Source organism: Morone saxatilis, unplaced genomic scaffold, assembly GCF_004916995.1.
Source record: "Morone saxatilis isolate NCDOM2014 unplaced genomic scaffold, NCSU_SB_2.0 Contig7, whole genome shotgun sequence".
Lineage (NCBI taxonomy): Eukaryota > Metazoa > Chordata > Actinopteri > Moronidae > Morone > Morone saxatilis.
This window is the reverse complement of record NW_023340246.1, coordinates 11,887,437-11,902,596: the sequence shown is the minus strand read 5'-3', so window position 1 is coordinate 11,902,596 and position 15,160 is coordinate 11,887,437. Positions and strand designations below refer to the sequence as shown.

The 15,160-nt window shown below is 41.4% G+C and overlaps 1 protein-coding gene across 4 annotated transcripts in view; it reads left to right on the top strand.

The window, feature by feature from the left end:
* The first annotated feature begins 4,235 nt into the window (after nucleotides 1-4,235).
* The window catches only part of LOC118340732 (protein EFR3 homolog B), a 29,318-nt gene continuing 18,393 nt past the window's right edge, over nucleotides 4,236-15,160 (top strand). Inside the window, exons 1-3 of one of the 4 annotated variants that reach the window (XM_035678855.1) lie at nucleotides 4,236-4,390; nucleotides 4,838-4,976; nucleotides 14,743-14,819. In XM_035678855.1, coding sequence (XP_035534748.1) covers nucleotides 4,970-4,976; nucleotides 14,743-14,819 — 84 coding nt within the window. In that variant the 5' untranslated portion in view covers nucleotides 4,236-4,390; nucleotides 4,838-4,969. Of the gene's footprint in view, nucleotides 4,391-4,432; nucleotides 4,535-4,837; nucleotides 4,977-5,477; nucleotides 6,038-7,827; nucleotides 8,202-14,742; nucleotides 14,820-15,160 lie in introns of those variants that run through there. The other 3 variants (XM_035678856.1, XM_035678854.1, XM_035678857.1) reach the window with 3 other exon arrangements.

Below are 15,160 nucleotides of genomic sequence, written 5' to 3'. Positions count from 1 at the left end.
GTTGTGTGGACTTATTTTGAATGCTGAATTATTATTATTTGTGTGTAAATATACAGCAATTAATCTTTTGTGGCTCCTGATATGATCTACCACTTGGGCCTCACAGGGCATAAGTCCAAATAAATGCATCAAGATTTATGGGAACAGGTCTGGTTCTGCTGCACACATTCAGCATGTTGGATAGAACCAGGCTCCACATGTTGACACAGTGTGTGCCAGAAGACAGGCAGCTTTCCCGCAAATTATCTGGCAGCCAGATTTAGACCTGAGCTGGTTAATGCCCAGAGTTTAACTCCTCCAGGTCCTTCTGGCTCTAGCTGCTGCTCTCCCACCTACTCACAGTCCACAATCACCAGTCGGATTCTCACCATGTATCCACACTGCACAGACTGGATATAATAAAACACATCACATAAGGAGAGTCACATTTTTAATTAAGGCTGTGTTATGACAGCTACAAATATTCACCCTGTAAGAAAATGCTATAATATGGCAGCATTTTATTTTATCGACTTCTTGACTTGTTGTTTTCCGCTGTAAAGGGTTCACTTCTTATTCTGTTGTCCAAGGCACACTAACAATTATAACACTCAAAAGTAAACAATATTAAAAAAAAACAAAAAACGTTTTTATCACATTTGAATTAAGGCTACTTGTATGATGATGACAATCTGCACTTATTTAAGGAGAAAACTTTACCTACTTTTAAGATCCATAGAGAAGAGCGAAAGCCTGAAGAGGTCAAAACTTCAGTAACACTTGTAGTATAAATAACAATTTTACTGTAACCTTTCATCAGGGGTTATGTAACAGCACCCTTAGGTGATTCAACATCAAGGTTATCCTGATGAAGGCTATTGGTTTGACAGTTCCAAAACATACCTGTATTCTTTTACATATTGTGTATCCGCTCCTCATGTCCAGCAGCTGCCATATATCTGCTCTCGGCCCGTCATAATCCACTTTTTCCATCTCACAGGAAGCAAGTGCAGATCTGAAAATTAAGGCATAATCCATGAAAGGGAAAATTAAACTTGAAGTAGTCCCCACTGTGATGAAGAGTCTCAAACTGATGAAGAGAGGGGGATAAAAAGGTCCAGTCAAGATGTGTGGAGTTGGGTTGTAAGGTCACCACCTGGACTGTTTTGAAATGAAGTCAACAACTGCCACAAAGCAGAGCTGCAGGAGTGAGGAGCACAAAGAGGATTACTTAGTCAGCAGCCACTCTCACTGGCCTGCAAAGCTCACAGGCACCAAGACAACGCCAAGATGCAATGCTCTCAACCTTTGGCCAAGTCATCCAAAATGTTTAAAAGCAGGGCTGACACTTATAGTATGCTTTTTTATACACTCTCTTTTTCATTTTCAATTACTCTACTCCCAATTCTGACGTCATCATAGAAACTGAAAGCAGAGTTGCTGGCTGCTGGTTATGTCAGTATGCAAATGTGCAATTACAGGCATAAGGTTAAAAACATCACCTAAAAGCCCACAAAACCAGGCAGACTTTGAAAGCAAATAAGATGAATCATCTCCCACCTGGTAACAGCATCCTGAGGTGATTCAACAGCAAATGGATGAAACTGCCTTTATTAGGCATTTAAATTCAGGTGTTTCTATGAAGGCATGACTTGGCTATAAAAATAAAAGCATTTTTGTATGTTTTATTGTATTGTAAGCAACTGCATGAGCACTATAAAAAACTATATCTGATGAAGACACTTAAAGTTTCCACACAACTTCATCTCTCTCTGTGGCTGCTTCTCAGTGGACTCAGTGGATTGTCAGACTCTATGTCTTTATGTGTCTCTAGAGGCACACAAGCTTTCTGTCTGTTATTTCTCTGTAACACATAGAAACTCAAGAGAATTTAACTTAATCAAAACTTATTTTTTATATTCGTCTTTCAGAACAAAATTTGTCGCGGCTGTACACACTAGATGATTGATTGAATTATTTTCTTTATATTGTTTCATTAAAGAGTGAAAACAGCGTCATACTCTGCTGATCAGTGTCTTTTGTCTTATGGTTGTTCTTATGTTCTCTGTTACGCAAGACCAGGACTACTTATACTTCAACAAATGATTTATATTAAGCTATTTAGATTCACCTGTTATGATAAGGATTTACCTGTTAATAGTATAGTTTTGTTGTCTGGACATAATCAGGAAATCAAGATTGTATTATTGTATTGTATCATCGAGAACAACAGGTGTATTAAAGCAGACAAACAGACCTCAGTATTAATGATGAACACTCACTGGGCTGATAGCATCAGCAGGCCTGTGGTCCCTGTGGTTGTAAGCTGGTTTAAGTTTTGGAGACTTGCTTTTCTAATTGTGTCCAGGCAACGCACAAGGCCCCTAAGGCTGATCTAATGAATTCCCATCTGTCCCCCGTAACCGTGTAGCTCAGACCTTTCTCGCTGATTACTTTATATCTAAAAATAGCCGCCAGATCTGAGGCAATTAGCTCTACTATAACTGCTACCACATCAGCACAGCCCTCTGACACTTGGCAAGCATTCAACAAAGCACCTTTGAAAATGTTCAATGAGAGGTCGCTGTTACTAGACACAACAAGAGGGAATGAGTAAATCTTTTAAGATCATTCTGATGTAGCCCTTTTGTTCATTATGAGCAATTCAAGTTAATGCCAGTGATTGTCTCTCAACTGTTTACGCGCAGCCTGTAATTTTATTAAGTGACTCTATTTGGAGTTCCTGTCAATTTGAGTTCACCTGATGGAGGGGTTAGGATGAATTAGTCTGCTAAGGGCAAAACCCCAGAAGCTAATTAGTATTAAGGCTAACCGCTTTGGCTGTCCACTAATCAGCTGATTCTCATAAGCACTCAAGCCAAACCAGCAACAGAACCAACCTTGTGGCCATACGTGCTTGCCAAACATTTGTGTCTGATGGTGTCTAAGACTGCACTTGGATGGTGAATGCATTCACTGTTGGCAGTCACACAGAGCTCTTGAAAGTGAAGACGGGTACAGGTCAGTTAGGGTCAAAGCAGAGACTGTCCTAAACATTCTCCTATTGATCACACCGCATTTTCAATATGTTGAATTAAAAAACAAACCGACAAACAAACATGAAAGGATTATGAGACAATAGTCTCCTGTGTGCAAACACGTCAAAGACTCCTTCTACAGAACAATCCCCATCCCGAAAGACAGAGAGCCCATATGGTTTATGATAGTAAGGAGCACTAGGCCAAAAAGCTCCTTATTACCATGTAGGAGTAAATTCTCCCTTTCAAGGTGTATGACATCTTAAAAAGTGATTGTAAAGTTTATTTCTTGAGTGTTTCAACAGGAGTCCTTAGTCTTTAGGCATGTTAATAATCTTGGAGATTGCGGACTGCTTATAACAATCTCCTTTGGGATTCTCCTGACTCACTGCTGTCACCAACTGGTAGAAAGTAGACTTGTTGCAAAAGCAGCATGTCCCATCCCCAGATACAGCAGCCGTACAGCAGCCTACACTGATTTTACATCTTTATATAAGTTCTATCATAGTCTGATGGTCAGACTGAATTACCTTTTTGTATCACTAACTTCATTTTTATTCATTCTTGCATTGCTGAACAAATCGGAGATGTGGGCAGAAATTCACAGGGCTGGATGGTTACAGTTCTGCATAAATGATGGTATATGATTAGTGATTATATTAAAGGTAAAACGGAATTGCAGACTCTAAATGGGTTAGAAGCAGCATTCACTGATTAGTGAGAAAGAATTGTGTCCTTGACCCAAAAGGTCAAAAGTGGAGCTACCGGTAAAATGGAAATATCCCTGCACACAGTAACTTCATATGGTTTGATTCCTCTGAAAGCAATGTATGACAACAAAACACCGACACTGCCTTTTCATATAAATATAAACTGAATGTATATCACACAAATTTACAAAAAACAACTAATGTTTTGTTGACTTTAACAACCAAGGCTGTTGCTTATTTGACCCCTCAATAATAATATTCACTGTAATATTCAGCTTAGCAATAATAAGTAACAGTAACACTACCTAATATACACAATATAAAAATACATTATACACACATTTCTGTAATATTAAAGCACTTATTTGAATATTCTGGCCAAGTAATTGTATGAAATCATGTTTATTTTTCCAATATTAATCTAGTAACACGTAGGGACAGTGCTGTGGTTGGAGCATGTGTTCAGACATCACTCAGATACTGTCCAGTGGTGGGCTGTCACATAATTACAGCTATCCAGTAACAGCTGGTAGCCAGAGGAGCAGCAGCGGTGGTCAGTCTGAATGTATGGAGTCCTCACATAGTTGAACTTTAGTCTCCACGGTTGACGTTACCTGTCCGTATGCCACACATTTTGAGGATTTTAACTGTGTTCGCTTTATGGTGAGTAATGGGCGTTGACAGCAGTTATCGTTGTTCAGATAAGCTCAGCCAACAAGGGAGGAGGAGGAGGGGGGTTAGTTAGCTAATGTTAGCTTCTAGTATAGACGGATGCTAGTTTGGATAACATGAGTGGATTTTATAGCCGTAAGTTCATGTTTAAACCTAATCGAAATGAGAGGAAAAACAGCGGGAAACACTTCGCTAGGCTATCACGAGGAGATAAAGTTGGATTAAAAACCTGTGACAGCTAGTATTGCTAACACCAGCGTTAAATGAATTGAACTAATGCTAACTGTCATCATTTGGACACGTTCATAAGATGCTACATTAACGTTACACAGTTTGCTTGTCGCTGGTCAGGTGGACGTTCACACTTCAGGTTCAGACGTGTTTATTTATCAACAATAGTTAGCGCATCGGCTAATTTGGGCATACTAACTTCCACAGGCCAAAGACAATCCAGCGGTTTTCCTGATTTCCAGCGCGCCGGTGGAGACTCGGTTCGGGGCTGAAGTGCCACCCATCTCCCTTCCACTGTGAACCTGGAAGTACAACGCCGCCTTGTGACAAGCATCCAACATGACAGGTGGGCATACTATTATACACCTGTTCTAAGCCTGGTGACGACCCTCCAAAAAGTTGAATGGAGGACAAAACTGAGGACATTAAAACGAGTTGTAAGAGCTGCTTGATCCAGACCCTCAGTACCCCACTGCTCATTGTGAAAATGTACTGTGAGAGGAACTTTGCATCAGTGTTCCAGGTAGCTGTGTGTGTTTGTGCGTGGCCTGTCTTTTCTTGCAGCATTGTGTGTGTGTGTGTGTGTGTGAATCTGCAAAGAAATCACTCACCAGACATTTTACATGTGTTGGCATCTGCTGACGGCCACATTCCTTGAACCCCAAGCCCACTGACTGAATGGCCGTCCCACAGTGCCCCTCTCTCCCTGCCTCTCTCCCTGCCTCTCTCCACCCTCCTCTCCCTGTGTCTCCCGGTCTCTCTCGCCCTAGAGAGAGAGACTTCGGGTGGATAGTGAGGTCCATTGTGTCAGTGAGATGTTTATTAATGAGAGAGGCACACACGGAGAGCAGAGCTGCTATTGAAGGACTAATCGCTAATCTCTTCGTTAATGCGGTCAATCTGTCTGTGTACTAACATAAATTACTAAGAAGCCTCAAGACAGGGACATGCGAGTTGGTGTGCACCAGGGACTCGTAGTTGGTGTGTGAGTTTGCGCGAGTGTGAAACTTTACACAGAAGTTGGAGTTGGCTTTTCTGTTCAGGCTTGACTGAGGAAAAGTGTATTTTTGCCGTACGCATGCGTTTGGTGTGTATTGCAGCCAAACTGAACAGTGGAGGATGTACATGATTGAGTAAATATCTGCATTTTAGCTTAACTTTCGAGGGATTGTGGAATTTAAGGCAGTTGAAACCCTGTGTGTATTGGTAGGCTTACTTTTCAAGAGTTTGGGCTTTGGTTTGGGGTTGTCAGTGTCTGTGAAAGGAGCAGTGTGTGTTTGAGTTTGTGCGTTTGTGGGCTGTTGTGTGTTTGTTTGCCTGCCATGCCCTTGCCTGCGCCTGATGTCCCGACCTCTCAGAGGCTGGCACTGGACTGTCGTACCCTTCTGGACCATCGCGTTGGCAAGGGTAAGTGACAACACCATCTCCTCTGTTCTCTCTCTGGCTCCTTCTCTCGTTCTAAGTGGCACGGACAGAGATTTATTTCACTGAAAAGTGCTTTCTTCCATGTGATTCCATGATGCCTGACAAAAAATGTTGCAAATGGAAAAAATGGAGCTGCCTCCTGGCCTGTAAAATGGATTCAGCTTATTTCATAGTTTGTAGAGGGTCCTTGAGCACTTCGGTAGGCCAACATCAAAAGGAACATTGGCTGTAATTGGTACTTGGTAGGTGGCTGTGGAACAGTGTTGACTAAAGAGAAACTTCATCCACCTGGAGCTTTTTTTTTTAACTTTAATGTTGACTGATTCATAAAAATACAAAAAAAATATAAAATACTAATAAAAATGACATCAGTAAATGCTCTCCGTTGGATAAGAGCAATGTTTGTTCTTGCACGAGAATGAGATCCATATAGCTCCACAGGAAATACTGCTGATCGTGCCAGCAATCAGAACTTCTCCCATGTGAGAATGAGAAAAACAAAGCTAGCTTGATTGCAAATTACTATGATGATTATTCAAGCAAAGTGATCTCGACAAGACCCCTGTTGTTTACAAGTAAAAAAAAAAACTTGCAGTAAGATATGAATTTCTCCTGAAGGAGTGTTGGTATCACAAATATATGTGGTCTGAGCTGCAGTGAAATGCAGCGAATGACAGTATCACAGTATAAGGATGCAGCCCAAAGCTACAGCTATGTTTGAATCTGTTGTATTAGTTGCCCAATTGAAACCAAACAATTCACCCCATCTTTAATTTATTGAACCGGTCCTGATGTAGCCCACTCTCTCTTTGTTCAATCAATGACAGCTGAGCACTTTTGGTAATTGCAAAACCAAGCTTTATAATGGATCTTAGCTATCGCACAACATATAACCTGGTTCATGTTTCCTTTTAAATGCTGATAACCATTCTTAAAAAAATCATGCAATTATATCTATAAACAGACTTTTGGATTAATGGAAAAAATGTGAACCAAAAAGGTTGAGTAGGCATAAGCGCATAATATGCTTTTACAAGGACACTGTAGCATCATCAGGTTTATGCTTTCACTGAAAGCTTGTACATTAGAGCCAATCATGTGAACATCATATCTGGTTTTATGTTTGTCACAGTTATGGCTGTGTGGTAATGTAAAGCCTGAATTGATCAGAAAGGTTTTTCTCATGTGGTGGGTTCATGTGCAGGTGAGAAGCTCTGCCATCTGAGCGGGGCAGCTGCTGAAAAGTATTTTATTTATGTGCTATGGTTTTGAAAAAATGAAACACTGGCATCTTAAAAATGTCACAGTAAACATGGTTATATATCAAAGTAACAGAATATGAAATACGTGACTGGTATGTTTGAGGTTTCCATCAGGCAACCATTGTGGGTGTTTTTCGGCTCCTGACAAAATGAAGAAAGAGGAACAAAACAGACATTTTGGCGTAAGGCTAGAAAATTGAAGGAAATGTGTGAGAGAGATGCATAAGCATAGAAAGACAAACTGAAAGAAAGTAAATCAGGAGGCATGGGAAGATTAATGACGGAGAGGAGGGAAAGAGTGATGCTGGGAGGGGGTGGAGAGAGAGGGAGAAAAGGAGATTGCGTGGGTGGGAGGTCTTCTCCCTTGCTTTCCCTGTAGTGTACATTTCTCTCTTATTCTCTCTCACTCCCCCCCTTCCTCTGTGTCTTTCGCCGCTGAAGAGAGAAATGACTTTGAGTGAGGTGGGTGTGTTTGTATATGCGCCTGCATGTGAAATCTGCACAACCCCCTTGAGAAGGAGCGCTGTTGCAGAAGACAAACGGGAAAATCCAAGGTCATCACGGCACGCTTCTCTCTGACGTTGCCTTTCAGCCCCCTTTTGTGCGCGTGTGTGTGTGTGTGTGTGTGTGTGTGGCTGCACAGCGGGGAGAGTGTGTGTAATTCATTGCATCGGGCCAGGCTCTGCACCAATCACGGTGCGCATTTTAGCTCCAAGCACACGTGCAGGCATTTATCCCAGAGAGTGTGCGTGTGAGCGCGTGTGTGTGTTTGTGTGTTTTCAGTGCCTCTTGGCACGTCAGTGTGTCTGTATGAGCGACCGAAGCTGCATTAAGGAAACATAAGCGTCTGTAGTGAGAGACTCCAACATCACGATCGATGTACGGTAAGAATAACAGTCACTCTTCCATTGTGTGTTTGTCTGTGTTCCAGGCTGTGTAAAGTATGTGTGTTATGTGAAGCGTCCAGCGTTCAGCCAGTTTTCCTACATTCTACAAACATGTTTCCTCTTAGCTTTCTTGTCCTAGACTGCAGCTGTCATTCGAGTGTAATGTCTCTTAAAAGCGCATTATGGGAACTTGGACTCTTATGACGATACAGCTCTATTAAATTACAGAGAGACTCTGCTTTGAAGATGTTCATTTTTGGTAATAGATACTTATTTTGTGCTGCACTTTTTACTCAAATTGTTTCCTTATATGTGTTAGCATTGTGCTCTTCTCAACATATTCAGTTAACCGTTGTTGCTTTTTGTGTGATAACAGGCTCTGTGAGATGTTTTATAGCTTTGTTCTTGTTGTCCTGGTTTTCACGATTCTTTAATATTTTAGGTAGCACATGATAAATTCATGCTTCCTCGGGAACACGTTAGTATCATATGTGCTGTTAAAGTTTTGGATACTTTCCAATCATGAGGAAATGCTCTTGGTGTTATCGTTTACTGTAGCTCTGGTGTTACTGGGACATGTGGATATATGGTTCATTGATTAGCGCTAATTAAAAATGTAGCGAGCTTTGCTTTGCTTTGCAGACTATTGATGGGAAAAGTCTTTGGTTTGTAGGCTAATGAATTATCAACACTGGAAGATCAAGCTCAGTCTGGCTTTACTGTGCAGCGCACCACTGAGCTACTTTATGGAAATGCTGCTCTGGGCTTGTGTCCCTCATAGCCTAGTTTCCGTGCCTGTTTGACTGTGATTCATAGTGTGTCGGATTGGCCTTGTGTCACTAGGATTTGAAGGCAGCTGGGCCTGTTCATCAGTATGTTGGTCGCATTATACCAGCCATGTTCGCTGCCACCCACACTGGATCCAATGTGTGCTTTGAATCTGACTTGGTGCACATGAATTGATGGCTGAAGAAATGTACACACTGCACATATGCTTCTGCAGTGTGTGTGCGTGTCTATAGCCTCATCGTGACAGAGAGAGGAGGGGTAGATTTTGGTCATATATGTAATGCATTTGAATATCTGTCATTCTTTGCATGCCTTCGTGACACAAACGTCTTACTCTTTGCCTTACTCACCTCCTCTCTTCAGCTCACTGAGCGACAGCTTATGTACATATTGGCTGGCTGTTGAATCAGCCTTGCTTATTATTCATTATGTGCTTATACTCTCCTCGCCTCTTTCTTAGTGTCGTGTTTCTATGCATGTTTGTAGACTCTTCTGTGTGCTTGCATTTCATTGTGTGAATCCACTGTTTAAAGATGTTTTGTCCTTCTTTGTTTGCTGATGTAAAAATAGCAGGACTTGGTCTGTGTCTCCCCCCCCTCCCTCTTATGTAATAACACCCCTGAAGGGCAACATGCTTTGTAACCATCATGAGAAGGGTCTTGTATTTTACACAGGTATATGTATACACTGCATGTAGGTGGCTACAGAGTATAAACTGTTTGCTTCTGTGTGTTTGTATATGCTTTGGAGCGTGGCCTCTAAAACCATTGCTTTGCATGACCCCAGGTGAAGGTGAGGTCTAAATGTGTATTGACGGTTCGGTCTTTCTTCCAGCCGCACAAATGTGCACACAGATCCGAAGTGTGTTTAATATTCTCCTTGCAGGGTGTCAGGACTATATTTACTCTCTCTTGTCAGCCACGTGACTTTGGGTACAACCGAGCAGCTTTGGGACAGCAGGTGCAGATATGACACTGCAAGATGCGCTGGGCTACTTGTCACACACTACCTTGCGTGTGCGCATGTGTGCTTTGACTTTCGAATTCCTTCAGATAAATTCCTTTTGTATCCGATGTTAACTTGCAGAACTTTTTGGTTTGTGTTGTGCTATTGTTATTGCTGATATGAGCAGCCCACAGAGCAGTACTCCTATTAACACTTGACCGTGTTTGCATAAGTGTGTTTTTTTTTTTTAAACATCATGCACATACATGCCTTTTAAGACCTGTGCATTTCTTTTTTGTTTGTCCCTATTTTTTCTCACTTCAGCATGCAGTTTTTTTCTCCCGTCTCTCTATCTCTCTCACCCTTTCACCCTGAAGTGGAGACGTTAAGCTGACATCCTGGGGGAAATGGAAAGTGTAATCTGTTAATGTACCAGCCCATTGTTACGGGGATAAAAATAGCTTTGTGATTGGCTGGCTCCTTACCGTTGTGATTTGAGGGATGGAGACCCCTCACATTTGTTCGTATGCACAGCACGTAACTTCCTCCTGCATTAATGTGAAGCGAAGCATCCGTAAAGAGACATCACCCGGGCTAAAGTTCTCCAACTCTGGTGCACCAGGCTGCAGAGATGTCCGCCTTCCCTTGATTGTTTTGTTCTGTCTACCAGCAACCAGTAATTTATTGTTCTTCCGTTCAGTGCTCCTCAGTGTGTGTGAGCCTGTTTGTGTGTGGGTTTATGAGCGAGTGTGTACGCAGGTGCGGAGGAGCTCGGCGTCCAGCCCCTAAATGTGTTGTCAGTTTGCCATGCAGAGTGGGTGGATGTCGTGAGACCCCCTATGTGTGCTATTCACCGCTGTCATCCAAATTCTTGTCCACCCACCTTGTTGCTCTCTCTTAGCTTTTTCCACCCTACCAACACCAGAAACACTAAACAACTGTTTGTTTTTTGCACAAACTCAGCACAACTATGCAGTATTGTCTTGGCATGGCAGTGAGGCGACTGGAGTAATTTCCAACAGAACAGAAACAGTATTGCAGCCCATTTTGAAGCCCTAAGCACATTGGAAGCAGTGAGCATTTGTCACTATGTTTTTAACAATTAGTCAGTTTATTAAAAAAAACAAAACTAATAGATTAATTGATCTTTAAAATAATCAATAGTTCTAGTCCTATTGCATGCATTGTTATAATGTTCAGTATGTGTTACACGCCACTTCAGCCTACCTTAACACATCAGCTTTTTATCAAGCTTCTGAAAATACGGAAACTACTTTTCAGCTTTAAGATGAATTTGCTTAGTTTTAAGAGTTTGACTCAAAAAATAGCTCAAATGTATAGTCAAAATATATAAACACTGCATGTAAGTGGCCTACCAACTAGCCTTAAAAGCAATGGCAGCCACTTTAAGGTCACACTAAAAACATTACCTATGAATATAATTTTTTAATCATCAATTATAACAGAAAATGCAGATGCCTGTAGTGCACCGCAGGAGTATGGAATAATAGGTCATAAATTGCGACCCCCACTGAGCGGTTAAGAATTATTGTGGACTCTAAAGTTTTCCCTGTTTAAAAAAAGAAAAGAAAAACCCAATAAAACAAACATGTTTATCCCTCTATTCCTCCCAAAAACACTCTACCCTCTACTGCTGACAGAGAGGACGGGACAGATTTGTACTGGACAGAGAAGATGCAATAAGTAGCACTAATCTGTGACTCATTCAGTGCATCACAGTCCACCTCCCCCATCACACTTCCATCTCTGTCTCTTTTTTTCCCTCTTTTGCTGTCTGTGTCTCTGTCACTCTTTTGTCCTCCACCCTTTCCTCTCTACACTTGGGACCCGCTGCATTTTCATTAATTCATCGGCGACTCCTACACTCAGGCCCCGGGCCAATATAGCAAGGATGAGAGAAGGTGGTAGAGGGAGGTTGGGTGGGTGCAGGAAGAAGGTGGTAGAGGGAGGTTGGGTGGGTGCAGGAGGAAGGGACAGAGGGAGGTAGGAAGGGAGGGAGGGTTGCAGAGGCCTCATTAGTGTTTGAAGTGATGGAGGAGAGAGGGGCAGAACTATGAATAGACACACCGCTCTCAGAGATAAGCCTGAGCTCCAGCAGAGCTCCTGCTGCGGACTTCAGCAGAACTTTTAAAGAGCAGATAGAGGCCTTGAAACAGACAAGCTTTCGAATGGTTAAGACACTAAAGACACCTTCTTGTCTATTAAACGGCTTTTCAAGGACGTCCTATCCTGACTCCCCTCCTCACAGGTGCAGGTCACTGATAACATACCAGAAGCCGAGTTAATGTAGGAACATAGCACAGAAGAGGGACCATTATTAGGGCAGCTGTGGCTTAGGAGGTGGAGTCATACACTAATCATAGGGTTAGTTGTTACTCAGCTCCTCTTGTCCACATGTCCAATTGTCCTTCGACAAGACACTGAACCTCCAATGGCTCCTGATGGTAAGTCCAATTTGGTAGCTTGCTGCCATTAGCGTGTGAATGGGTGAATGAAGGCTCACTTTAAAGCACTTAAGATATAAGTGTTAATTCACCATTTATTGCCTTCATAGCCTCATTGTTTAGATGTAAAGGATGCATTCAGTGCCCATAGGGTTAACCAATACTGTTTTAAGGCCACGTTGTCCTTAGTTTAAAATAATTACTTATCACATAGAACATGTTCTTTTTTATAGCTGTCAGGTTATTGGTTTCATCATTAAAGAATTGAAAAGTTGGGAATATAAGGATGTCAATTTCAGTTAATGTTGCTTTCAATGCCTGTGTGTCTGGGAAATCAGCAGTTTTGCACAGTTGTTGTATGTCTTGCGAGGTGGTGTAAGCCAGCTCAGCTCATCCATTTGCATTCGTGAGTCAGGCACGTGGCAGCTGATTGCCTTCATTATCTCAGTTGATCCATTTTATATTGAGAAAATGAATTTTGTGAGTGTCTTTTTTCAGGATGTGTTGCAATAGTTTGGGAAATCTAGTCCCTGTAGGAGGCTCGGTGTCTCATAGTGTGAACATTGTTCATCACAAGGCACCTGTCCCTGGCTGTGTTGAGAGATCGTATACATCTGTGGTGGTGCATTAAAAAGATGAAATGTGTTGCCTTGGTGTCATGAGCTGAGGGAGAATCTACTGTATGTAGGATACAGTCCACTGTGTGGTAGGGGGTGGCAAACTGTGCAGCTGGTAATCTTGTTAATGTCTGGTAAGTGTACTCTCAGAATGGGGTTTTACTGCCACATCAGCAAAAAAGGAATCTGTAGCAAACCAACATGAATGAATAATAAAACATTTTTCATTTGGGAGAATTGCAGGAAGGGAAACGACATTAGGAGGGAGAAAGGAAGGAAAGAAGAAAAGCTGTTCCTTTGCGGATTATTTTTTTTATTGTCTAACGTTTTTTGAAGGGTCAGGCTATCAAATCCTTCCTTCATTAAACTTGACTGCATTGCTGACAACGTAATGACCTACTTTTTTTGTGTGTCCTTGTTTAATGTAAGCAGGAAGGTAATAATTCTTATACAGAGACGTATGAATGGTTAACTTTTTTTTTTGAGGTTATCCCTTTTTTTTCCCCCCCTTATTTCTTCACTCTCCCAGGGTCCCCTTATGACTCACCACTGCTGAATTCTTTCAACCAATCAGAAACCAGCTCTCTCTTCGCTGCCTAGCCTGCTTTCTCCTCCATGCAAAGTCAGAAAAATCACTGCTCAGTGTGTTGCACTTTTCTCTTTAAGGCTATCGTGATTGCCTTGAGAGAGAAAGAGAGTGTGTGCCTGTGTGTGTGTGTGTGTGTGTGTGTGTCTGTGCATGTGTGTGTAATATTATCTGAGCAGCAATGTTGTGACTGTAATTGTCTTGTGACCACATTCTTTCCATATCTGGCTCTAATGTCTTTTCACAGAATTCCCTTCACTCAGCCAAGCTTCTGTTTACCAGAAGCTCCATAAAAATGAACATGTTTTTTAATCTTGCACTCAGTAGTTTGAATGATGGCATCACGCCAGAGCTGACATTAATGATTTTAATTCAACATTTGGCAACTTGGTAGGTGTGTTTTGAGTTTTGTGGATGCTTGCTACGTTTTCCCCCGGTACAATGAAAGCTATTGACGAAGCTTTGCTGTCTTGTCTTTCCATTATTAAGAGCTTCCTAGGATATATCCTGCTTCTCTAGATTAAGCTAATCATTTTTACACTGTCAGCGCAGCTAGACAACTGCACCTACAGTAATAAAATTAACCATGTGTTAATACGTTTGTATTCAATGTACCACTTTAATGAGACCCTACAATAACACTGACAAGCCAGTCAATACTTGCTCTTTAGCTTACCCATTATTATTTTATTAGCTGCAGCTGTATTTTCCTTGCTGACATATTTACTTTCTGTGACTTACTTTTCATCACTTTATGTTGTGAATGTGTAGCCATTATTAGTTGCTGCCTTAGAATTATAATCAGAAATTACTGACTTATTAGTATCTCAGTGTTTATTGAATGAGTAATCATACCAAAACTCCTATTCACTATACAGCGATTTTAACCCTACCTTCTGTCTATAGTGTTTTTAATATTACCTTTGTAACAGGAGGCTGGTTTGAGACATATTTCATTGCTTAGGCACCGTCTTCTTTCATTTACACGGATCAGACAAATAGTGCTGCAGCAAAGAAGGGTTTACTCGTCTTTCTTTGCTTTTATTGCATTTCTGTCACTCATACTGCACAAGTATAATTGACCATTTCTCTTCTTTCTCTTTTTCTTCTCCCTCCTCATCTTTTATCTTCCTCAGGGGTTTGTGGTTGTTGCGGGGCGCTCAGGCCTCGGTACAAGAGACTGGTAGACAACATCTTCCCAGAAGACCCAGAGGTGAGAATCTGAACTGACACTTTCTGTTTCTTTAGCACAGTAATGCTTTTTCTAAGCCAAACAAGTATGTTTCTCGTAGGGCTGTCCCTGACTAAAGATTTTCCTTGACGACTAATTTAATTATTTAAATATAAATAATAAATATGAGCAGCCTGTTAAATGTTAACAGAGAAGGGGGTAATGAATCTAAATGTGTCAGAACAACCAGCAAGGAGACTGAACATTTAGTTTATTTTAACACAGTGTGACATCACACAAGTCTCAAAACTCGGAATAAATAACTTCCAACTATACAACAACAAATACTTGCTGATTTATCAATACACTGGATGATGTATAAT